Below are 26,426 nucleotides of genomic sequence, written 5' to 3'. Positions count from 1 at the left end.
TCTCTCCTCCAATCTCCTGCCACCATTCACCCCAATGTCTGCACACACGCACTCTCTCTCACGCACAATCATATACACACAACCACTGATTTCCTCTTCAGTACAAAGCCCAAAGAAGCATTAGTATTAGGTTACATCTGCCCACTGCTGAAACATTGTGATGCAATCTTCACACAGTCTATATTTCATGGCTATTTCATGGACTAAAAAGTCAACTATTATGAAAAATGTTTATACAATAACGTATCATCATCAAATGCAACTTCTAATGATGTGTGTTCTGCATTATTGCAATGATATAATCCAAGAAGAGGTGACAATGATGTATGAAATATCCTTACAGCATAGCCATTTTCACAGTTAAACAGATTCCCTTCTACTAAATCTTAGAGAAAATGCATCATGAACACGGCCACACATACAGTATCATATATGCAAGTAATTACAAGAGTAGCTGCATACTTCACAGAGAGATTTGGTGTGGAAAAGCAATACTCTCTGAATCAACAAGAGAAGTGATAACTCCATAATCCAATCCTTGAACATCTGGAGTGAAAGCAGCCTAGCTAGCCAATCAGAGTGGCTGAACAGATTTAGCGGGGCACATTAGGATCCAGAGGTTACAGACACACTGCTGTGACATGGGGTATGAAAAAAAAAGACAAAAAAAAAACCGACAAATTTTAAAAGTTATTTTGGGCAACACAAACTGAAATGACAGACTGCTTTTCTTAGGTCCTCAGATAAGCAGGTGCCTACAATTATGAGTGACTTTTGTGTTGGTACCATTCTTTGTTTGTGTAATTTTAAGACAAAAACATTTTTCGTTTCTGTTTCAATTATTTTATGTCTATTGACTGTGGATATTACATGTATGATGTATGAATAGGGCTGAAATATATACCAGCCATACCAGTTATCTTTTGTCAATGTGATGAATAATGTTGATTTGCTGTTTTAAATTCTGCATCAAAAAAACATCCCCATTTGTCATTTTATCTATACATACTTTCAAATTGAATTTCCAGAAAACTGACTTTATTTTGATTAGTGCTGCAACTATTAATTAATTAGTCAATCAACGGAAAATTAATCTGCAACAATTTTGATCACTGATTAATTGTTTTGAGTCCTTTTTAAGAAAAAATTGCCAAAATTCCAGCTTCTTATAGTGAATATTTGCTGGTTTCAATAGTCTTCTACTATTGTAAACTGAATATCTTTGATCAGATAAAAATAGACATCTGACAATGTCACCTCTGGCTTTGGGAAATTATTTTTCCAATATTTTGTAAACCAATCAACCGAATCATCAAGGAAAGAATCGTCAGCTTAATTGACAATAAAATAAATAATAACTCATGAATAAAATATAATATATGCAAAAGTCTAGATGTCTTTATGAAAGGCCACCAAAATACAAAACAGACAGTTTAATGATTAATTTAAGGGTTATAAGGATGCTGTGTCCTCAGTGCACATTAATACACACTGCCACAGTCAGAGTCTACATGCTCTGGACACTATTTTGCAGACTTAACAGGTTTATTTCCGACCAGTGATGATGCCTCTGGAGCATTTCAAGCATTGTATTATGGCCCTAAATCAGTGCACAGAACACAACATGTACAATAACTTACATATAACACTGAATCAACAATTATTAAGGATGTCTTCTTGATATTATGCTTTAGCACCTTTAGCAAAGCCCCCAACTTAATCGTTGTTGTAGACTTACAAGTCAATGACTTTTGCCTGGATTCACTTCACCAGCCAGACTTTAGAGCCATTGATCCTATAATGTTGCACATGTGTTTGAGTATTGACATATATGCCAGTATAAAATGATGTCAACTGCTGTTGAAGAGGTGCAAAGAATTATACACCACTGCACATTGATATTTGGGATTTTTATGTAATATCTTGTCATGTCACTGGGAAATTCTCAGGAGGATACCAAACACACATGAAGAACACATAGAAGGAAATCCTGGGAGAGCTTACTTGCTTACTGAACAGAAACACTGTTTGCTTGCACTTGCTTGTACATCTCAAATCACAGTGTGTATAATGCAATATTTAACCCGCTAGACTGAGTCTGATTCTCACTAACCTCTGTTACATCCACAATTAACACAGAGATATGAAGATATACAAGAACGAAGCAGTGCATCACATTTGTGTTTAATAATGAAAGAAAACTTAGTGGTATAGGAAATTCTACATAAACAAAGTCAAGTAAAGATAGTCAAGGAAATGAAGTTGGATTACTTTTAAAATTTTAATAACTGCAGGTGAACCGCAAGATGAGTAAACCTCTGTATAACAGCCTTGGACTCCACATGACTCCCACCTTTGCCTGCCTGCCCACCTGCCTCCCTGGCTGACTCATCCCAGTCTTTCTTGAGAAGATGCAGAAATATGTGCCATTCTCAGAGAGATTACAAGCCACAGCACCACAGTGTAATGGCATGTTGCTGAAACCCAATCCTATCACTACTGCTGTTGACACAGCCCTGTGCTTCACTCAGATTTACACACAACCATTTCCCATGAGCCTCTACTCCCTCCAGAACAAAGCTTTCATACCGAGATCCTGTAAATCAGCAAATTTAGTCTACATTTATGTGTACAGCATATATTCTTGATCCTCCTCTTTTTAAAATTTCTTTTGATGTTTCCAGGACAAATTGCAAACTCCTGTTTCCGGACCTACTGCCTGAGGATGGATTTTTGCCAAAAATTTCCTTCCTCCTCTCACCTTCCTGCTGTCTCCCACAAGGAAGGAAAAATGTTAAGAAGGAAATGGAAAGAAATAAGGCTATTAATTTTCACTTTTCTATTTTTTGTTATACAACAATGCTATACAATGTATTTTTACATCATTACTGGTCACTGAGATATGGCATCATGAAATGTGTCAACAGCAACAGGTGCATCTGACCTCCTGCTTTAGTCATTTATTTTTTAGCAATCAGGAATCAACCTTTACTAGACTACATATTTGGTACATTTTGTTTATGCTTTCCTCTGTGTTGTATATGCTGTGATAATTTGTTACATCTACTCTAGTGCATTTATGTTATATGGTTTCAGTTCTCTTTTTTATTTTTGAGCTGTAAGTGATTACAGGTAGGACTGTGCAATGATTCAATAAAACAAAATTTATCAGTTATTAGCACAACATATCCTGATGACGAATCTTATCATGTCCTACGAATTTATTGTTGAGATGAATGATTCCATGAAAGTTGTAATTACAAGAGTTGCGTTAGCGGCTCGTTGTGGTTGTACTTAGGTAGTGCTTTGAGCTAAATTCTAATTTGAGCTAACAGGCTCACAGTTATAATGTTAACATGCTGATGTTCAGCAGGTAATATTTACAATGTTCACCCTGTTAATCTCTTCTGTGTTAGCATGCAAGAGCTGCTAGCATGGCTAAAAACTAACAAAGTTGAAGAACCTGGTTGCATAATGTATAGAATAGTGGAGCACGGTTACTTTGACATTATTAAATATTCATAAATATTTTAGAAAATAATCCTACATCTTTCCAGATATAAAATCTATCAATAACAAAATATATCCTTCAAAATACAGAGATAATTATTTCAAACACAACCCATCACTAATTATTGAGTTTAGTCTCTACAGACCAGTCGAGACTGGCTAAGCCTTCTTTTATATCACTACTTAACCTTCTTCTTCTAAACTTTCATCCATTGATGTCTTTCAGGCCGCTAACTATGACTTTATGTAATGATAATGTGAAGTAGACAATAAGCTTACATTACACACTGAAATTTATTTGCATTGTTGGTCATTTAAAAACTGCTAGACTAACTCATGATGCATATAACATTGCAACATCTACATTATTTATAGCTCTTCCATATGTACTAGTTGGCAATGACACTGGGCATTAATGTTACTGATAAAGATAATATGAAGCAGATGTGGATAGTTATTTTATGTGTGTGTGCATAAGCATTTGATTCTGTCAGCAATAAATGCTGAGTTACTCGAAACCATCACATTGCCATAAATATGAGCCATGTCGGGGGATAAATATACTGTATGATGTGGCTTGCTTTACTCTGACTCGTAAATCAGATCACTGGCAGTCCTTTCCACAGTTACAGTTAATGTATGCTTCGTGCCTCATTGCTACTGTACATTTTGTCACTTCATAAAGGAACAAATGTGACATACTGAAGAAAGGTGTGTGGCGCCACTTTATAAAACCTCCATAAGAGATGGCACTAGCACCAAGATCAAACACATGCATGCACAGATGCAGAAAAAATTTACCCAATTCCACCTCTGCTCCTATTTCAAGCAGAAGAAGTCATCGCCATCGAGGTACAGCCAAGATGGAACCTTACATGATGTACTGAGTGTTGGTATTATTTTGTTCACATGTTGAAACACAGGCTGATCTATAACTCTCTCTAAAAGGGCAGGTGGTGAGTTGCTGAGGTCATCCTGCAGCAGGTGATAAACAAACACCCCTGGACAGAAACGCACTACACACACTACACACACTACACACACTTTCTCTGTTCTCATGCCAAATGATAGCAACCTTATCTCATCTCTCACAACCAAACAAACCAAACAAACAGGTCCTCCTATTCTCTTTAAATCTTTTCCTCCCAATTATATGGACACACACATGCGCTCACGCACACACACACACACACACACGCACACACACACACACACACACACACACACACACACACACACACACACACACACACACACACACACACACACACACACACACACACACACACACACACACACACACATTTTGGAGAGATGATAGTGTGAGTGAGATGGCGGGCTGCTATATCAGTGGTGGGACGGGTATATATTCCTGGCTGGTGCTGATAAGCCAACTGATGCCTTGCCTTATTTAGTCAGTACTCACTGCTGACACACTAGCAGAGCAGCACACACTGCATGCACTCTGGCTGTATGTGTTTGTCTAAGAGAGTGTGCGTGCATGTGTGTGCATGTGTTTGTGTATGTGCGTGAGGTGTTCTTGTGTGGAGAGGTGGGTTCTGATTAAGCAAATGCATATAAATAGAAGAGTGTGTCTGTGTGAAAGAGAGAGATAGTACATAGATACTTGTATGTATGTGTACCTAACCTTTTCGGCTAATATGTACAGTTTCCAGCTTCTTACGTGTACAGAAGTAAATAAAAAATTCAATTTGAGAAAATTATTGGAAAATAGCTTAATGTGTTATGAAACAGGATCAACCATTTTTTTCCTATCATTCAAAATATTGTGTACTTATAGCCAAATAGTTTAAACAATTAAGTAAATTTAAACCTCAAAAACTGATAATGCTGAGAAATTCTCCAACTAGTAACCCAAATACGTCCTTCCTAGCACACACAATTTATATTAAATTAAATGTGTGATCCTGAAAAATGTCTTGAGGTTTTGGAACCATGTCTTTATTTACAGTGGTTTCACAGTTATGTCTAAAATAACTAAAAACGCTAATTATCGCACATATATCATCATTCTTGACTTTAAAGAAATTATAATCAACAACTACTAACAATAACCTCTTGTTTACTGTCTTGTATACTTACTATGTAAGTACTTTTTTAACATCTTATTCATAATATTTTATATATCATAATAATCTAAAAATGTCTCGGCCAAACAGAGTTTTGAATTAAAATACAATTGTCAGCTTTTGGCCATCTCATGCTATCCAATTTCTTGGCCTCTTATCTGTAAAGCAACATTTATGATGGAGGTAAAAATGTGCCGGTAAGTACTTGAAACATTCCTGGATATCATTAGTCTCAGCTTTTTGTTGATTGCTAGGAAGAGAAAAAAAAAAACCTCATTCAAATATCTTTTCTGTTCCAGAGGACCTGCATATTAGGTGTTCTGTTAATTTTCACTATAGCCTGCAGAGCAAACAGTGCTATCGAAACGAAAAAACACACTTGGCCTCCATTCCACGGACTGGCCTACAGTATGTTTGTTTAGGTATTTTTATCATTCTTAGCAGTATTTGAAAACTGTGCTTTATCAACTTAACCTAAGAAAAGGAAGGTCAGATAAAACAATATAGAAAAATCAACACACAGTACATTGGAGATGAGCTGAAATAGCTATAAATTTAAACTAATATGCAAGTGTTATTGTATTTCTGTCCTTTGTAGCTTTTGTAGGGTACACACACTGTTTTTTAACGCTTCTGCTTTTATGAGATAGCATAGGGAGTGACAGGAAAGTTTATGTATAACAAAGATCATTGCTATGGATTATACTGTGTACATATTGCCGGTCTACCAGGATACCTAAACTACTGATCTGTGACAAAGAGGCTTTATGGGAGAAGCATCATGATGTAGTAAATAGATGTAGTAAATAGATCATGATGTATTAGATGTAATGTATTTTCAATGGCAGTCACTTATCTCAGTTCACAGGCCCTCTGACACAACCACACCACACACATACACCCACATACTCACATAAAGAGAGCATACTGAAAGCAATGTGTGTAAAGTCAATTTTACATATAAGAGCAACAAAATAACTGAATGAGGGACACAGAACTCCACTCCATTCCACTGCATCACACTAGATCTCTATCGATTGGCTGATCACAAACATGAGGTCATCAGATCCACCCCAGAGGCTGATGGAATAGCTCCTCTGTACAGCAATTCACAGTGGAGGGGTGGCTCTCTCCCCTCTGTGCCCTTTTTATTCTGCTCTTCTTTCATATCTGTCCACTCCAGACTGCGCAGAAACCTCTTGCTCAGCAAATTTGCTGCATTGCCCAACTTATTCAATCAACATTTATCCCCTTGCTCTATCACTTCAATCCATTTTTGCTTTCTCTGTCCTTCTACTAGCTCTACTAGTCTCCCTCCCCTCATACCCCATGGATCTACTGGGAACTCTCCACATTCAAAGACAGAGAGTCATGTGACTAGAACTGGATCGATAGTAGTGCATCTTTTGCCATGCACTGTATAATGAGACTTACATAACATGCTTACATCCGGCACAGTCTGCCATTCTGGCTGTTTATAACACAAACACACTCCTAAATAGAAAAAAAAATCTTGATTTTAGTCAGAACGGACGAGGTTGTTTTGAGATTTCCAGCAGCACGTGATATAGCAGCACATACCAGCCAGTAATTTGATCACATACTACAGCACAGGGGACCTTGTTTGCTTCCATAAACACTTTATATCAGCTTGAATGCTCTTACTGTTGTTGCTTTAGTGCTATGCATTTGGTCATCTGTGTACTTCTGCTGTAATGCACAGCCGAAGAGATCAGATGGCTCTTTCTTTCAACACATTATCCAATTTCCTTTTTTCCCTGTAGGTTTATCTCAACCTCATGGGCCCTCACTGGCACAGCCACAGACTCATAATATCATGGGTTTTATCTGTGGAAGAAACAGTATGCAGGAGTTTTAATATGAAGCATGTTTAATCCACTTTATGTAATCTGTATCTTATATCCTTGAAATCTGCAGAATAAAGCATTTTCTCTTCTCACTTGCCGTAGAGGAATTATTATATCATAAAAGAATGTCTGGATATTAGAATATAGCCCGCTATTCATAGTGTCTGCTATTACTGTATTGCTGTAAATGCCTGGGCTGGTTGTATTTTATTCTCAATTAATCATTTAGCCTACAAAATGCTGACCACCTATTATAAATAACCAGAGCACAAAATAATGATTTCTTGTTGTTTAAACTCAGCCAAAAATCCGCAGATCCCCTGATGTTTCCTCTTGTGTCACCAAGAGGTTGACATTTTTGGTTTTGGGTGAAATGTCTCAGGAACTATTGGATGGATTGCCATATGAAATTTGGTATGGACACATGTTCCTACAACGCTGAATTGTAATAACTATCATCTAATGCCATCATGAGATCAAAATTTAAGTTTATCCAGGGCTTTGCTTACCAAATACCTGCAACACTAATGACTTTCATATCAGCGTGTCTTAGCATCATGCTAACATGCAAAACTAAGATGGTAACCATGGTAAACATTATACAGTACCTGCTAGACATCAGCATGTTAGCATTATTACTGATGTTAGCCTTTAGCTCAAAGCACTGCTGTGCCTAAGTACATCTACACAGAACCACTAGCATGGTTGTAGAGTTAGTCTTGTTTAATATATATAAAAGATAGAAAGCAAGACAAAAGACTAATTGAAATTATTCATTGAGTAAGTAAATTTATGGTTCATTATATTTCTTTTAATTATTAGATTGACTGACTAATAGTTTTAGAGCTACCTTTGTAGGTACCTTTCTTTGTGTTGAGAAAGAGAGAAATACAATAAACACATCCTTACTTTTAAGTATAACGCATAAATCTTGTCGATGTGTTTTCATACATCCAAATTCGTGTGCACCTCTAAGGGAGAGACAGAAAAAAAAAAAAACACATATGTTTGCAGATCTCTTCACAGCTTGTACACATCCTCACAGTCTTCAGTCTAATAATTCCCTGATGCAATGAAACCAGAGGATGTCAAAGCAATGCTGCGTACCCTGAACTGTGTCCCAGCAGGAGGGAGGCTTTAAATGAAAGGTCACATCTCATCCACCTGTTAAAGAGCAGATGCCACATCAGAGCAATACTTGGCAAGAGGAGCAGGTGTCGTTATTCGGCACACAATATGCGCTTGGCATGAGCACAGGTATGGCTATACTGCTCGTGCACATGAACTCACAGACACACAAATCTCTCTCACACACTCACAGACCAACACACATACAAGATGCCTGACCCCTCTCCCTCGGAATGAAAGATATGGGCAGAGAATAGAAACAGAACCTTTTCCATGGATGATCACATTGGCTATACAAAAGCCTTGACTGTTGGTGATGTATAAAGGTTGAAGCTGTTGTGATGGGACTCTACTTACACAAGACTGAGCCTTCAATCAGACCAGGAGATATTTGTCAAACAGGCCACTGCTTTGACTCTTCAATGGTGAAAAGAAACGCCTGAGGATGTTCAGGTTCTCTTTTTGTTGTGTTTAAACAGTATACACACACATGCACATACAGAAACATCAATGAACACAGTACCTGGAAGCTGCTATTTCCACTTTACTCCTGGCAATGGCTGCAGCTCTCTGTGCCCCCTCCACAGCCCGATCCACCTTCTCTTTGGTTTTGGGGTTCTTAAGAGGAATCAACTGCTTCCTTATTCCACGCACCAGCATGTTATTTTTGTACTTCCCTTCTTCTTTGGTGCCATCTGGGAAAACTGTGCAACCGTAACCATGGCGCTTGTTGTTAAGCCATTCTCCCTCATACTTCATTCCATTGGATCTCTCTGAAACACCAAATCCATTGCGTTTGTCATTCTTCCATTCGCCCATGTAGGTCTCAGTCGTGGTGGCATCCACATGGTCTTCCAGAGGTGGGTCCTCATCTGGCAGCTCAATGTCACCGATGGATATGGTAGAGTTTGCATCACTGGAGCTGATGCGGCTCATGGCGGCATCACTTCTTGCAGAGCTGCGCTTGCTGGAGATTGAGGTCCGAGAGTCAGACTTGCGCAACTGCCTGAGGCTGCCGAAGAGTGAGCCCCGGCGGAACAGGCCCTTTTTCTTGCCAGTCACGACCTCACTGTCTGAGTGGAAATTGAGGACGAAGCCCCCGCGGCTGCCTGTTGGTGTGTCTGCAGTGGAGGAGAGGTCCTGAAGCACAGTGCCGTTGCTCTGCTCAGAGCGCAGTGAGGCCAGAGATGTACGGAGAGGAGAGCGGATAACGGTGGCCATGCCATAGGGAACACTCTGGCGCACGCCATATCCATGCCGCATCCCGCCCATCCACTGGCCTTGATAGGTACCTGAGGGAACAGGTGACATGGGTCAATGAGTTATAGTAGTAGCAATAACTGTATACTTCCAATCCTATAAAGCAGTGTTTCCCAACATTTTTACAGTATGGCCCTTTAAAAGTAGCTTTATCTACTTGTGACATGTTGCATATGTCAATAAATTGTAAGTAGTTCAACCGAAGAGTTATTTTTCCTTCTCAAATTGTTTAATTTTAATATTTTCGTGGCCTTAAGAGGCAATATTTTCACAGAAAACAAGCAAAGATTAGAAAAAAAATAAAAGAAATACATTATTTTGCTTTATCTTCATTCCTATCCTGTAAATCCTCTTGAGACCCTTCAGGATTATTTTGTAATGTGTATGTAATGTGTGTGTCCATATAATTGGGAGGAAAAGGCATCCGAAGCCTAAGGTTGGGAACCACTGTTAAACAGACTGAAACATTGCAACACAGTATAGAAAAAGTCAGAAAAATGCATAAAGGAATATCTTATATATCTGTATATGACTAAAAATGTGAGAAGATAAGGTGGCAGCTGGCAAGACTTTGAATCAGGTCTACAAACTATCTGAGAAAGACAAAAAATACAAATTAAAATGATCCTTTACATGATTGAGTCCTTAAGGGGAGTGTGATAATCTGAAGATACGCATGTCTGAATAGCTTAACCTGTTTTAAAATGCTTTTAAGGGTCATACCAGGGTGAAATTTTTCCTGTTAGTTACTGCGAGTTTGTACTTATTTTAGTACTTATGTGCCTGTTGTGCATTTTGTTGGCCAGATATCTCTTTATCAGCTATTACATACGGGAACACAGAGGAGCCTTGCTGTAGGGGTGCAGGGTATGTCAACTAATGAAATGTTTTCTCTCCTCCCCATCAGATCTGGGACTGTCAGCATAACCAACTTAATGACAGAGATTTGATTAAGGCACTGGTACTGAGGATCACTTGGGATGAATGTGAATCACTCAGCTAGGAGCCTATTTTCAGGCAGCCACTATCTCCTCCACTGACAGTGGGCACATTCACTACCATCCGTATGTCTCTGATGACAGGGAATTGCTATGAGTCACATAATGAGAGAAATACTTCATTAATCTAATATGGTGCTGCTGAGCCCAATGAGTATGTGCTGGCCTACTGTAGCTTCTTCAGAGCATCATATTACAATACTGATCCTAAGAAGAAGAAAGGCTTATTAATCGAGCACTCGCTTCTCATTCACCAATACAATGAAATATGCCATAATGGTCAGATTCTAATGTAAAATTATATACTAGCCTGGGCAGGAATTTAGATGGATAAACAGTGGGAGATTAACAGGCTGGCTCTGTGCTGCAGTTCAATTTGGTGACCCTGCAGATCAAGTTATCAGGATGCTGCATGATCAGACAGCCAGATGTTCTGTAGATCCTCTTGGATCAGTTGATTTCCCAAGCCCAGCCCTCTGTAGCCATCATATGTGAGGCATTTATTCTGCACCATAAGGCCTCTGTTAGTGGAGATGATGCTCACAGATCACCCAACGGCAGCCTGTTATACACAGCAGGCCTTATGGAATCACATGCAAGCTCTTGTGTTTTTAGGCTGGGATCTTGTCTCCTTGATCAGACACAGGTCTCTAGGCAAAACAAAATCCGTGAACACACCACTAATTAGTGAGATCAGAGCTCTGAGAGGGCCCTTTAACTGACCTCTCACTTTCAGCTAGTCCAAGACTCTGTCCTGTGTTTAACTTAACAAGGCTGAATAGATGGATATGGAGTCCAAATTGTGATTATGTTCACCACTGATAAAATGTCTATCTTCAATTAAAAGTTTAGTTATTTAGACATTGAAAATTGCATCCATTGGGACTGATATTTTCCCTTGTCTCCACTGCATATGCACCTGTTTCGTAGATTTTTTTTAAAAACAAGTATTAGTGTCTTGACACTTGCAGAGTGGCCTAATTACTACCAAATGTAGCACTTTCTGAAAAAGAAGTATGAAACAAGTTACTTTTAATTGGGAACTTTGGCATTTCCGTGAAAGATACATTTAATGATGACTCTTCCTCAGAGGTGCTTTTGCAGTGCAGGTTCAAAAGTGAAAATGACAGAGAAGTAGATGATAGTCTGGCTATAACTGCCTCCAAACAAACAGATTTGCTCTGATTTCCAAACTCCTTCTAGACGGGGCATGGTGCGACTGAGCTGACAACAGGAGTCACTCTCCTCCCACTGTCATATGAGGAGCAACCGGTAGTTGCCAAATGAGAGAGAAGAACCATTATCTTAATTTTGCATCCAACAAGTTAACATTACTAGCGTTATAAATCATAGTATTTTAGGAGGGGGGTTGCGATCTTGACCACGATGCGCAGTGCGCAATCTCAGCTTCCACTCAGATCATAACAGATGGAAATTCATGCTCTTATGTATTTCCATTAACATCCCTCAGTGTGAGTCTCAGCATCCTCAACTCACAGGCTACATAACACATCATCAGTCACAGCCGTTAAAGCGACACACACGTTAAACAAACATTGGGCCACATTTATAAGATAGGGTTCCTTACCGCCATCACCATAGGTTTCGATCCCATATCCATCTTGCAGCCCGTTGCTCCAGGTACCGTCGTATCTAGCAGGTGTGTTGTGGCTTTGCCGGACGCCGTACCGACCCTTAAAACCGTGACTCCACTCTCCGCGGTAGATCCATTTTCCTTTATTCTCCACACCGAGCCCATGCCGCTTACCCTGGGACCAGTAGCCCTTGTAGGTATTCCCACTGGGCCAGGTGTAGACCCCTACTATCTCAAAGCCGTGCGACCAGGACCCGGCGTACTCGCCCTGGCCCTTGGGTCCGGTGCAGATGCCGTGTCCGTGAGCTTTGCCATCCTCCCACCCCCCGCAGTAAGTGCCACCGTCGTCGAAGTCAAACCTTCCGCCCGTCATTCAGATATAGGCTGGAAATAACGCAGATCGTGCGCTGCTGCAGACTCAGGCGTCTCCAGTACCGAGGTTAGGGGATTCAGGACCAGGGGTGTGATGAAAGGGTGAGCCAACAAGATGATTACTAGAGGAATAAAAAATAGGAGGGTGAGGATAGTGGACTGGTACTTCAAGACACTGACATGTAATACAAAAGGCATGCGCTGTGTAAATGTATGAATGGTGGGCGTAATTTACCAGAGGCGCACGCCGGGTTCTCCGATGTGTGCTGCTCGTCTCCCCCCTCTCACCCACTGACCACAGAGGGAGAGAGAGAGAGGCGTCGAGTCAGTGCTGAAGAAAGACACAGGACCAATCCAAACGTCACGGCACAAGGACCTCCCTTCTCTCTCTCCCCCCTCACTGGCGCTTCACTTTACACAGACATGAATTCCAACATTAATAGCCGCAGAATAAAAGTGTTTGTCTGTGATTATCCACTGTCGGTTTATAATGACTTGTAGACTTTGTCTATCTTATTGCCCATAGTTATACAATACAATTTCCTATGGCCTACTTTGTGAGGTGATATTGTACGCTAGGTTGCTGTATATAGCTCTATTAAGTTTTAGAGATCATACAAATTTGTACAACATATAGTATCACTAATACTCTGATGAGATACACATTTCTTTTGTATTAATAGCTACCTACTAATTTTCCTGAAATGACTTTTTGTTTTGTTTTAATAGTATCCTCTCCACAGCTGTTTATGAAAGCTAAAACAGTTTTTGTTTACAGTGATTGCGTGCAAAAAGTTTTTTTTAAGTAATGGTCGACATTTTTGTCAGCACTTTATTCAGTGCCATCATTTAGTCAGTGCTTCATGTAGGTCATTCCCTCCTCAAAATCTCTGAAAAAAAAAGACAGAGAGAAAGAGGAAGGACAAAAGTTCCTTCAGTTCAATTAGTTCGAATTGGTGACAATAGTGTCTTTTAATATTGTCACGTTTTGATTCAGGACTCAAAAAAACGCGAGTACACCAACAGTAGCTTACACTTTAAATTAATACCCAATAGCGACCTCTGCTGCACAAATGCATTTATTGCACAGCTAAGGAATGGTATTCCCTCAGTGTGAAAGAGTGGTCATTGTGGCCCTTGTAGACAACCATTTGCTGTCTTTATTTCTCACATTGCGAGTGATTATACTTTTACATTTTAAAACCTGTACTCCTTGGCAATATATAGGCTCACTGTAGACTACCACCGCTTGCCTACTACTATCGTAGGCATCAACAACAACAACGACTACGACGAGAAAGAGAAGAAGCAAAAGACGGAAAATAAGAAATAACAACAGAAGGCTAAGGTTTAAACTAACTGTGTAACTTACACAAAACGCAAATGATAAAATTTGACTGTGATAACATACTGCAAATAAATTTTTTTCTAAATAGTTAGCTCGAAATACTATAAAAATGAAAAAAGTAGATTTACATTACACTCCGAGGCTGTAGGCGGTGTAATTTGTCGACTGTAGCGTGCGCCGCCCTCACTTGTCCCCTAAAATACTAACAGATAAAATGGCGTCCGAAAACAGCTCTGATTCCCAAGATGAGAAAGCTGCTCACATAGAACATGACTCAGCCCAAGATGTACAACAGCAAAGTGGTACAGTTGCGAAACAAAGCGAGTCGAAATTAACGCTTTATCACTGGACGCAGTCTTTTAATTCTCAGAAGGTGAGTGTCATCTCGATCCAGCACCGCGGTTCGGTGGACAGCTCCTTATCAGAGGTTTAATTAGAAATCTGGTGAAATGGGTGTGTTATTGTTGATGGTTTTAGCTTTTTTTTAACACACACATCATCTGTCGTATTTAACAATACTGAAGCACGACACATTATTACCATAGTATTCATCAAGGAAGAAAAATCTTTCTGGTGTTATAGTGCCTATCAGGACTACAGTAGATATTTAGACATCATGGTTACCTGTGGAAACTGCTATGACTTCTGTTGGTCAAATCTTTGTCTTCTCAAAGAAACCCACCAAGCATAAAATGTGTACTTTATTGCATAAACCCCATCTATTCCGTTTTTTTTAATTTCCAGTTGGGATAATCTTATAACTGCTCTCAACTGGACGAAAAACGGGGAATTTCCCTTTAAATATTTAATTACTAACAACTAACAAGAAACAAGTGTCTCTTAGGATTATTCATTTTTATTATACACATACTTATGTCATTTATTTTCTGTTAAATTCACAAGCATATTCATATTTAATAGCAGAGAAGCCTATAGCATTCTTCAGATTGCTTGTTAATGCATTCTGATAATTTATTTGAGCATCCTGGTGCATCATTTCAAGGGAGCAAAAAATGTAGAACTGACGAACAAAGATTTGGTTGTAGATCAGTCATGTATATGTTAATAACTATGATACCAGATGGTTTTGATCAAGAGATAAAAAGAGGTTAAATTAGTATAGTTCCACAGGTATAAGCTGTGAGATATTTAAACCTTTGTCACAGTCACATCACAGTTGTTGTTTTGCAGGTGCGTCTGGCCATAGCAGAGAAAGGTTTGCATTGTGATGAGTATAATGTAAGCCTACCACTCAGTGAACATAACGAGCCCTGGTTCATGCGTCTGAATCCTACTGGTGAAGTGCCAGTCTTAATCCACAATGACAATGTCATCTGTGACCCAACACAGATCATGGACTACCTGGAGCACAACTTCAATGATGGTGAGACTAAATAAAGACTGTTTGGCAACTCCAAATTCTCACTAACTGTTTTTATAGGCTCTAGCAGGGCTGGATAGGTATAAGGTGGGCTCCATTCAGTTGAGTTTCCTACTGTTTTTCATACATTGTTTTCCTCTATCTCTTTGTTTGTTGAATTTTTGGTTTTAAAATAGATGTAGATTTTTTGTTTTCATTTGTTTTACATTTTGTATTGTGCATTTGTTGATTTTTCATTCATTTTCTCTTGGTTTACACTGTTCAAAATAGCTTTGTTCTAAGGGTCTCATCAAGTCACCTCAAAAGAGATACAATCTGGTAAGCATGGAAATATGTAAGCTAATGAAAAATTACATGATTAAATACCCACTGTTAAAATTAAACATTAAATAAACATAAATTTTCCTTTTCCTATCCCCAACCCTTGTGTATCCTCCCCCAGGCAAGCCTACACTATAAAAGTCCTGGTCTTTTGCCAGGATTCTCTGTAGGGAAACTCAATTTGATTCCCTTTTGTTTTAAAAGTAGGCCACTCTTTACACCGTTGCTTGTTCCTTTTCATGACTTTTTATTTCCAGGGGGCACTCCCAAGCTGGTACCTGAAGAAGGCAGTACATACTATCACAGAGTGCAGCACTACAGAGAGCTGCTGGACTCACTAAAGATGGATGCCTACACCCATGGCTGCATCCTCCACCCTGAGATCACAGTGGACTCCCACATACCAGCATATGCTGCCACATGCATACAAAGTAAGACACACAGAGATTAACTCTACTAGTAATATACAACCTTATGTTCTTATATAATGTATGTATATACACATATATATATATCCACGGTTCCACTTTGCTAGTTGCTTCCTGTATTGGACAGGATGCCTTTTTGCCAACAGTAGAGCCAGTAATTTTTTAGGTATGGATTCAACAAAGTATTTGAAACATTCCGCAGGGATCTCACTTCATGCCAAGGTAGCATCATGAAGGCTATGCAGATTTTTTTCTCCGGTACACCAATACTGCACACATCCTCTTGCACCTTATCTTGTCTCTTGTACTACCTTACTAAATTTTTGACTGAAATCAGGCAAAGGGAGAACACTACTATTATTGTTATTGTCATGTCTGTGGAAGTATACAGAGATGGGTAAAGTGTGCGTTATACTTAGTATTAATGTGAGACTGTCTGTTTAGAAGAGGACGCTGTTTGCATGAAAGGAGAGATTACCATATGAAAATATTGATTTCCAAAGTACAGTTTGTTATACTTTACACCACAGTGTGCCTCATCATGTCTAACATGATCCTATGTTTTTGTGTGACAGCACAGATCGGAAACACGCAGTCTGAGCTGAAAAAACTGGCAGAGCAGAACCCAGAGCTTAAAGATGCTTATATAGCAAAACAGAGGCGCTTAAAAGTAAGTTATTCAAGTTAGTAGAGTTCCAAGTATGAAAAACTGTTGGGTTTGTTTTATGATTTACAATACAATGAAGTTTGTGCCCTCCAAGACCGATGCTGCCCTACAAAACAACAAATCAGTAAATTTGTATTTGGTAAAAATTGAGTTAGGACTGGAAACTGGCATTTGTTTTATAATGTAAAAAATATTATGCCATAGAAATGTATCTCCCCCAGAGAAAGACAGCCAACATAGAAACTCAAGTGTAAGCTATCTGGCAATATTGCCATGACTAACTTGAGCAAAATCTGAAACAAAATTTACTTAAAGCTTTTCTCCCAGCTGTTATCTGCAATTTCAAAAAACGTCCATTTTAAGGAACCGCCATTTTAGCATTTCAGTTTTTATTCCATATAACTAAATGAAGCTGCAGCTTAATCAAATAATGATGGAAAATAAAAACCCAGATGCACTCCTGCTGAGTATCAGCAATTGCCATCTCAGCTTTTGATATTTAAATCATATATTTAAATGTTTTAAATTTGGAATTAATGTATTATATAGATGTCAATATAAGTATTAATTGTTAACAGACACAGACACCTAGTAAGAGTGAGATACATGTACTCCCTATAAAGTTAGTAACGAAAATTTTGTGTAGGTTCTAGGGAAATTACGTTTTGGCAAAAATAATCAGCATAAAAATGCATAAAGTAATGGCATTACTGCCTAAACTTTTTTCTTACTCACTTAACTTCACTGCTTCTGTTGTTACTGCCCTCTGCGTTTTAAAGGTAGCATGACTCTCGTCCTACAATCTTTAATAGAGGTAGATGTGCAATGAACCGATATATTTATATATGAAAATATTTCTGCAGTCGAAGTTGTTTGACCACGATAACATGAAGTACCTGAAGAAGCTTCTTGATGAACTTGAGAATGTGATGGACCAGGTAGAGACAGAGCTTCAGAGGAGGGTGGAAGAAACACCAGGTAACCACAACATCTTGTTGCTTGGTTACTACTGTACCATTAACAGATACACAATAATGGATATAATTATGTTAATATGACTGTAATAATATGAAACATTATTATCAGTCAACTTACAATGTGCCACTGCTGACTCCTATTCATTGCTGCACATTAAAATTATGAATTTACATCCTCGATTTCTTCTTCTGCCCTCTTTCACTTGTAGAAGAAGGCACTCAGTCCTGGCTATGTGGCGAGTTCTTCAGCATGGCCGACATCTCTCTGGCAGTAACCTTACACCGCCTCAAGTTCCTCGGCCTCTCCCGCCGCTACTGGGGCAACGGTAACCGTGTCAACTTGGAAACATACTATGAGCGTGTGGTGGAGCGCCCGGCCTTCAGGAGGGTTCTGGGCCATGTCAACAACATCCTGATATCTGCTGTCCTGCCTGTGGCGTTTCGTGTGGCCAGGAAGAACGCACCAGTAATTGTTGGTACGACTCTGCTGATAAGCATTCTAGGAGGAGCTACATACTTTGCTTTTCTTTACATGAAGAAGCGACTTACTACCTTTAGCTGAGGGATGTTGAGGTGTTTTGGGACTGAACTGATGTGGGGGTGGGAGGTAAAGAAACAAAAAATAAGAGTAATATTGCATACATCAATACAAAAATTTTAATTGTCTAAAGATAAAATACATAGAAGGATATGATTGATTAATAGACATCGGTCATATGTAACTGTAACACACCTTGATTGTTTTCTGTGTTGCACAAAATGCACTTTTAGTCATCCGCATTCGGTGACTGCTGCATTATACACTGTTTTTCCTTTTTTTTTTGTTGCATTGGTTATACAGCACATATTCCATATCGTGTATAGAAACATGAGTGGTGTGAAATAAATATAGTAACTAAAGGTACTATTCCTCTCTGACAAAATTGAAAACACATGTCTAAAAATTTGGACATTTGACTGTGTGCCATGCAATAGTAGTATAACTTTGACACAAATATATAACCAGTACAAATAGATATTCATACTTTACTGAAGGTAATGGAAAGCAATGGCTGCCTGGAAGATGGAAACAACCCATTCACAAATTCAAAAAAAGGATTTCTTGCCCTAGTTGTCAGTATTAATGTAAGACATACATGATTTATAGTAAACGGGCTAAAACATGCAAAAAAAAACACCAGTGTGGTCATTACAGACATCTTTATGTGTACTTAAAGCATAATTAAGAGCTTAATATGTTTTGCCTTAGATGTGCTTTGTCATTTATTATTTAATTGTCGTCCATACTTTCATTATAGAATTTTTAAAAAGTACAGTAGAAGCCTGCAGCCTGCTTTCTGTAACCATGTCGGCCCAGCAGTTATCATACTGTATATCAAAACGTGTACATTTGACCACAGCTCTGTAGGAACTCCCTGTTATCACACCTACACTCATGTTTTACTATATGATTGATGGATAATTGCTTGAAATATTCTCTCTCTCTGCTGATTAAATTGCTTTTCCAATCTTGTTTACAACGTCGCCACACCATCATATGCAACATCTGTCTGAGATTAAACTGCTTCCAAACAATCCCCAGTGTTTCCAGTCAATCTAGTATAACTGAGAACGGCATTAAAAATTCACAACTCGGCATCATTTAACAAGCTATCATATATCATACAGGTTTTAAACATTTTAAAATTCCACATCTAATGTTATGAAATGTTATCTTGGTACACTTGGACAATAGTAGTATTAATAGTATTAATAGTAATCAATCATGGTTTGAATGCCACAGTTTATCTGAGTATTGTTGTTGACCATGTGCATCCCTTTATGGCCACAATTTAGCCATCCTTTAATGGCTGCTTCCAGCATGATAATGCACCATGTCACAAGGCAAAAGACATCTCAAACTGGTTTCATGAACATGACAATGAAGGATGTGGTAGAATGGGAGATTTGCAGCATGAATGTGCAGCTGACAAATCTGCAGAAATTATATGATGCAATCATGTCAACATGGACCACAATCTAAAAGGAATGTTTCAAACATCTTGTAGAATCCATATCACAAAGAATTGAGGCTGTTTTGAGAACAAAGGGAGACCCTAACCAGTATTAGTATGTTTTTCATAGTAAAGTGCTCCGTGAATGTAGGTCAATAAAGTTAATTCAGCTTAATTATCAATAAACATGCATGTATATGCCCACTAGAGGGTAGTATTTCCTTAAACTACACTTCTCTGTGAGTTATAGGGAGAAACATTCAGCCCATAATTAACAAGGAAGGCGGGCAAGCTCCCTCTGCTTCTGTATTTTTCAAATTACTTGCATTTTCAGAAGACTACTACTCTTTACAACATGTGGGTTAATATGCATGCCATTTAAGCAGTGCAGTTCTTTGTATAATTTTTTTGTGTGTTGTTTGCTCTGTATTCTGCCAAAAAGCCGTTCAGCCAACTCACAAAATAAACCTCCTGCTGGAGCTGGGCATATTCATGTATTGTTCAGATGATTGGTCCTGACATCTCGCTATTCGGTTCTTTAAAATCCAACAGGTGGTTTTCAATAATTGGACTAAGTTCTCCTCACTCAGACTGCAAAACAATGGTGGTTTCTTTTTTTTGTTGAAGAGTTAACATCATGTAATATTAGAAGCTGTCAGCATTTTACTGCATGATTAAACAGTCTTCAACACCTTGACACATACAACAAAATATGTGGATGGATGGATGGTGCAGAATTTACATCAGTTAGGGACTTGGCACTTCTGTCAAGTATTTTTAGTGCCAGCATACTGCAATGATTTTGAATTTGATCGGTTTGCCTTTATTGTAGATGATTCAGTGGCAACCACAGGAAAATACTTACATTTGGAGCATTTCAAGCAGTATTAGTAAACACTATATTATGTTATTAACAATTAATTAAGCTTGGATCTGTGCTGATGCTGATGTCACAACTTTTTTAATTTTATAAAGACAAAGCTGTAGAGGAGCAGGGCATTCTGGAGGGTTTTCTGACAAAACTTGAGACTGGGTAATGAAGTTTAAGGATTCAGTATACTTTGAATGAGGTAGTTTATATTTGTTTCTTCTGAAGTAGTTTGTTTGAGCATGTCTAAGGGCAAAGGTGTTTATAACTGTTCTGAATGGCCACGTCTGAAGTTGGGGCACAAATCCTGCCATCATAGATAGGGGTGAAAATCATACAAATGGTGACAGTAATAGTCTCTTCTTGAAGGCATTCATGGTTTTGCACTGGGTACACACCAAAAGTACCAGAAATTGTTGTGTGAAGAATGAAAAAAAAAAAAAGCTTCAGAGAGAAGTTCACTGCTCACCTCTGCTCACCTGGCCATTCAAAAAGAAAGTTACAAAAGTGATCAAACACAGCCCTCCATTTGAAACAAATGCCTTGTTTGAAGCATACTGATACCTTTAATGGCCTTATGGTGACCTAATGATTGGGGGCTGAATTAGGTATATGGATTAGGTAGGATAGGCTCAGGTTGTGAGGTGGACCAGAGTTTTGCAGATTCCAGGTGTACGCATAGCAGCTCCAACAGGCCCCAAAAAGTTGACTGTACCTACATAAGGCTTACCCAGCCAGGTCTAAGCAGTGTCAAAGGTTCTGCAGAGAATGCCACTGTGTAAACAGTAAGACACCATGCACTGACTGACATCCTTGATGATGTGGCATTAGAGTTGAGTCACCTTTGTATCAAAGCTTCTGTTGTACTATAATATGTAGTCCAACTGGAGGATTATTTGTATTCCCGTCTTTAAACCCCCCTGGTGTACGTTAGAAATGGTGACTGGCGTCAGGTCAGACCACTAATAGAGCTATATACAGTCTCTTTGCTGCCATTCAAATAAACAAAATCAACTGCGTCTCAAGGCATCACCAACTCCCACTATTTCTTTCTCTGTCCCTCTCTCCCTTTAACCACCTTTCCTGTGAACACAGTCCTTCTCTTTTGCTTTTTGCAGTAGGGAGTGTCTACGCTAGAGGGGAAGGATGGGGGACTGTAGGTGTCTGTCTTGGAATTGCATCCAAACCCCCAGAAGACGTGCATGCCGACAGACAGACAACTTGACATCTTTCAACATACATCTTTGAGAAGGATAAGAAAATTGCTAGAAAGACCATTATAACCTCAAGCTAAAGATAGCTAATGGTCATTGCTACTCAGTACAATTTCTTTCTAGTGAGAGTACTAATCATTTTGTAGGAGCAGGGATTTCTTGCCGGGCAGTGAGCGGGGCAGGTGGACAGTGGGGTGATGATGTGTGAGCTGTGGATGTTCACAGACATGCAGGCTGGGTAAACAGAAACCCACGCAGCAGTAGCTGACAGCTAAGCCCAGCTGATGTGGATCTTGCCTCAGCGACTGAGTTAGTGGGAGCACGGAAACTTCCACAGACGCTTCTTGCAATCAGAGGCTTTGAGCTGCATGAGTAGCAGCAGATTTGCGGAAAGATGGGATACTGTAGGGAATGTCATAAGCAGAAGGGAAACTTTGATATAAACCAGAGCAACAAAAAATCAATCAGGCAAGAAATACAATGTTTTAGTGATGCATCATTTAATTTTCCCCATCACATCTGCGAAACCAATAGTAGGCAATTCTTCTTGCCCTCTGACTGGTCAAGACAAATGGAAAAGATGTTGGAGAGGATGATGAGCTTCATTTGTTCCTTGTGACTACAGTAACATTACATAATGACACTGTAGACATAGGAATGCCATGGTAAGATGAACTACCTCAGTGAGTGGAGCAGCAGCTGTTTGCTGTTGCTGTTGCTCTTTGTACAGTTCTGTCACTATTGTCCAATAAGTATTGTTGTTGCACCAGATCTCAATCCTTCTCTCTCATATCTCCCTCTGTTATTTTTCCCCTTATGGTTACTTTGGAAACACTACTCAGAATCAAAAAGGGAAGATGTCCAAAGCCTCTTGGCACCAGCAAAGGTGTTCTGAGAAAACCACTGTGCCTTTCCAGAATGCAGCCTTCACTGCCTTTCAGAGTGTCTGCAATATACTGTTTGCTGACTCGACAGAGGTGGGATCTCATGATGTTGACACTACTGTTAAAATGACCCCCTGCTGACTCACCCTTCACAGCTTTATGATGAAATCCTGTGCCACCATTCATCCCCACATGTGCTCCTCAAATATTTAAACTGGGCCCACATAAACACTGCTGTGCAGGAGAGATGATACCCAGTGCCCTTTGAAGCAGACCTGCTGCATTATAAATCTCTGTTCAATTGGCCAGATGTTACCAAGTCTAGTCAAACACACAATCAGGTTTTTATTGTGTTAGTGAATTTTCTGTGTATCATGGGTTTGCCTTTTCCATGCAAATTAACAGTGGTCTCAGCAGGGGTCTGAGGTGATTGGAGGAATTATTGTTCCAACTTTTTAAGCTCACCTGTTTCTGCATGGAAAGTGAACAGATTTGAGAGGTGGTGTTAAATTTTGGTTAATTAAGGAGTTACTATACAATTACAGGGTAACAGAATCATTTTTGACCCGAGTAACTGCAGTTATAAAGCAAAATTAATTAAAAATGTATACCAAAAAAGAAGAATGTAGACAAAAGAAAGACCACGTGTAAGGAAGAAAGTGTGAGTCTCAGTGTGTGTATCATTGAATCCATGCATCAATTTGACACAGATTAATGTCACTGTTAATGTAATGTATCGTCTGTCTTGTTCCAGAGGTCAGTGAAGGTTGCCCCACCTGCCGTGTATGTCACAGTGTACAAACTCTGTGGGGGGATGGACGCTGCTGAGGGCCTATAGACAGATATCCTAATGTAAATACTGAGCCCACCTCTCCCTTTAAGAACACTTCCTCTCCCATGACCCCCACGGGCAATTAGGCCTGACCTTCTATGCAGGGAATCAAAAATGTTGTGTAACACCTGTCATCTGCTAAAACAAGGGAAAGCTAAAAAATATATCACTGACAGACAGTAAACTAAGGAAAGTGAATTGATCATGAATGTGAGCCGTGCTTGAACAGGCAGTTCACATAATACCAAAAGCTCTGTGAAAGATGCCTTTACACAGCTTCTGTATTTGACATGTGTAAATGAAACATTATGGTGTAACATGCAGCTAGCCTACAGTTTGGAGATATTTACTGACCATCAACAGCTATTCTAGCCCAGCTGGCTTAATGCAGCAGCACTTCAGAAATGCTCACCACACACTTAAGGTGTGGGGTTCACAAACTCAAATCAGGTGATTCTGAATGTGAGTTTACAAGTATCTAACTTTAGCAAGTCAGCTAAGCAAACACATTATGTAAATAAGACATAGCGTTTCTCTTTACCGAGGGTCACATTTGAAACTCAGCAAACAAGACGATACCCAAAATGTCAAATTAATGGGACGTTACTAGAATTAGTAGTGACTGTCACATAAGCATGTGTGGCCAGTGATGTCCATCCATTTTATATTTTCCTGTGTGGTGTCATACAACTGCACTGTGTGTCTTGAGTAGGCAGTCAGGTAAGGTCGTTCAGTTTACATTGCTCCACTTGTTTCTGGTGCCTCCGCTGACACTTGTGTGGCAAGCTAGCCAGTGAGTCATCAGATTTGTTGCCATTGTAGAGTAAGCAGCACAGCTTTGCTCGCTAGTGACCTCCTTCATTTTTCTTTATTTGCTTAAGTTACTGATAGATCAAAAGGGAATCTAATAAGTCAAGCTGATCACAAGGGACATTACTTCAAAGGGTCTGTTGTGCTTACAGACCATAAATTTTGAATTCAAACAGGTCATTACAGTTAGAATATTAGATTTTTTTTTCATGTTTGGACAAAAGTTTGAATTTCAAATAAAAAATGACAGACTTACTGACTATGGTCCCTAATTGAAGAATATTAGGGGAAAACACTTAGCCACCACTACAGAGACCTGGGTTCAATCAATTGCCTGCTGCACTAGGTGGATGAGGGATCAAGTTCTTACCTTGTCACTACTGGTTGATTGAGGGGAAGCACTGATGCTCCAGGCACATTATGCTGTCCTAGGGTCTACAGACAGAAGGGGAGTTAGAAGTAAAAGCCCCTCAAAATGTCTGCACAGCTTCCAGAGTTTCTCACATATATAGATCAAATTTCAAGGTCTACTTTGTCCTATTCAGTTAATGTAGCTGTTAGACACTTGGCCTGCACCAAAGAACAATCTGAAATAGCATTTCAAAGTGTATCGAACAGGAAGGACGAGAGACTTAATGGTTATGTAGTGGCTTTACGGAGTTATCACGTATAACTACCTACCTTGTCCATGTGTTTTGGAACAGGCTTCGTAATAGAGCAGGGAAATATTTTATTTGATTGTTGGCAGACAGAGGAAATATCATCAATATCATGGTCTGACTTCCTATTAGATATCCAGGACACTGAACACTCAGTGAATGGTCCTTCTAAAAGAGTATTTTTTGCTGTAGAATGTGACTTTGTCAATAAGAACATGCCAATGGCATGCAATGAAATATACAGAATACCATGATATAATTAAATAGAGATGATCTAAATGAAAGCATGACTAGCTTAAAATCTTACACACTACTATCAACATTAATTTCTACATGCTCTCTTATAATCATATAATAACATTTTCATGCTCAGGGCTTCAATAACAAAATAGACAGTCATTTTGGTTTGAACAATGTCAGAAATCTACAGTAATCAGTTTCAGTGAAGTTACTGCTGACAACTCATTTTTGATGAAACCGCATGGTATTTTGGTTTTCATTTCTTAGAAAGAGGCTGTGTTACAATTTAGTGGAGCAAAAACATGAAATTTGGACTAGTGTAATTGGCAGTGGTGTGCTTGTTTAAATCCAGTGATGCCAATCTGATACACCATGGCTGAATATGCAAGATGAATGTGAAACATAGTGAAAAATGGCTGGCTGATTTGCTGCTGATTTTTGCTTTGCACAAAAAGCACTTCTCCTCAATCACCAAATCAATGAGGTAGAGCAATCATGACGTGTACACATGCATGAGTGTGCATGCACATAAACTCACACTTCTCTGTTACCCATTTGCTTGAACCCTCTTGTAAATGTGTTCCTTTTTGTTATAATAGATGTTATTTTGCACTCGAATGTGATCAGTATTGTTCCCCTCTTTAATTACCCAAAGAACATATTAAAAGATGTGCAAATTTAAAAATTCAAGACCAAGGCAGCAAAGAAAAAACAGGTCAGGAACTGAATTGATTAAAATCAGCTGAATCATCCAGTTAGTGTTCCACTAAACAGCTTGTCCTCTATGACTGAACACAACAATACAATTGACTATTGTTTTGTGAGGGGAATTTTCTGTAACAATGTGAAGTTTCAAAAACAAATCCTCTTTGAAGAGGGTACTACATTGTATGTGTATGTGTCCCGTCCTTGTCAGGACCAAGCCTGGTCCTAATGAGCCAAAACATCATTTCTGAGGTCCTGGTTAAGGTTAGGGGTTAGGT

The 26,426-nt window shown here is 39.1% G+C and overlaps 2 protein-coding genes across 8 annotated transcripts in view; one reads left to right on the top strand and one right to left on the bottom strand.

Annotated features, from left to right (window-relative positions):
• Positions 1-12,943, bottom strand: part of jph1a (junctophilin 1a) — a 34,004-nt gene extending 21,061 nt beyond the window's left edge. For 4 of the 7 annotated variants that reach the window (XR_005707460.1, XR_005707461.1, XM_040126807.1 and 1 more), the window contains exons 1-2: positions 12,443-12,943; positions 9,120-9,888 (exon numbers count right to left, since the gene is read on the bottom strand). Coding sequence is in view for 5 of the 7 variants with exons in the window: in XM_040126807.1 (XP_039982741.1) it covers positions 9,120-9,888; positions 12,443-12,821 (1,148 nt within the window). In the remaining 2 variants the exon portion in view is untranslated. Of the gene's footprint in view, positions 1-7,348; positions 7,449-8,377; positions 8,440-8,575; positions 8,633-9,119; positions 9,889-12,442 lie in introns of those variants that run through there. The other 3 variants (XM_040126810.1, XM_040126808.1, XM_040126811.1) reach the window with 3 other exon arrangements.
• A 1,439-nt stretch (positions 12,944-14,382) lies between these two features.
• Positions 14,383-19,472, top strand: gdap1 (ganglioside induced differentiation associated protein 1). Its single transcript, XM_040126812.1, has 6 exons — positions 14,383-14,541; positions 15,360-15,552; positions 16,128-16,301; positions 16,874-16,968; positions 17,829-17,943; positions 18,152-19,472. Exons 1-6 carry the CDS (start codon positions 14,383-14,385, stop codon positions 18,502-18,504), a joined length of 1,089 nt encoding a protein of 362 aa, XP_039982746.1. The 3' UTR covers positions 18,505-19,472.
• Positions 19,473-26,426: the final 6,954 nt, after the last annotated feature.

This window comes from Xiphias gladius, chromosome 5, assembly GCF_016859285.1.
Source record: "Xiphias gladius isolate SHS-SW01 ecotype Sanya breed wild chromosome 5, ASM1685928v1, whole genome shotgun sequence".
Taxonomy (NCBI): domain Eukaryota; kingdom Metazoa; phylum Chordata; class Actinopteri; order Istiophoriformes; family Xiphiidae; genus Xiphias; species Xiphias gladius.
The sequence above is the reverse complement of the archived record's forward strand: the minus strand, read 5'-3'. Positions and strand labels throughout refer to the sequence as shown.

Excerpts from the sequence above, each read along its gene's own strand:
- gdap1 (XM_040126812.1), top strand. The coding sequence starts at position 14,383 with ATGGCGTCCGAAAACAGCTCTGATTCCCAAGATGAGAAAGCTGCTCAC. Across the intron at positions 14,542-15,359 it reads AGTCTTTTAATTCTCAGAAG|GTGCGTCTGGCCATAGCAGA; the intron begins GTGAGTGTCATC and ends GTTGTTTTGCAG. Across the intron at positions 17,944-18,151 it reads GAGGGTGGAAGAAACACCAG|AAGAAGGCACTCAGTCCTGG; the intron begins GTAACCACAACA and ends TTTCACTTGTAG.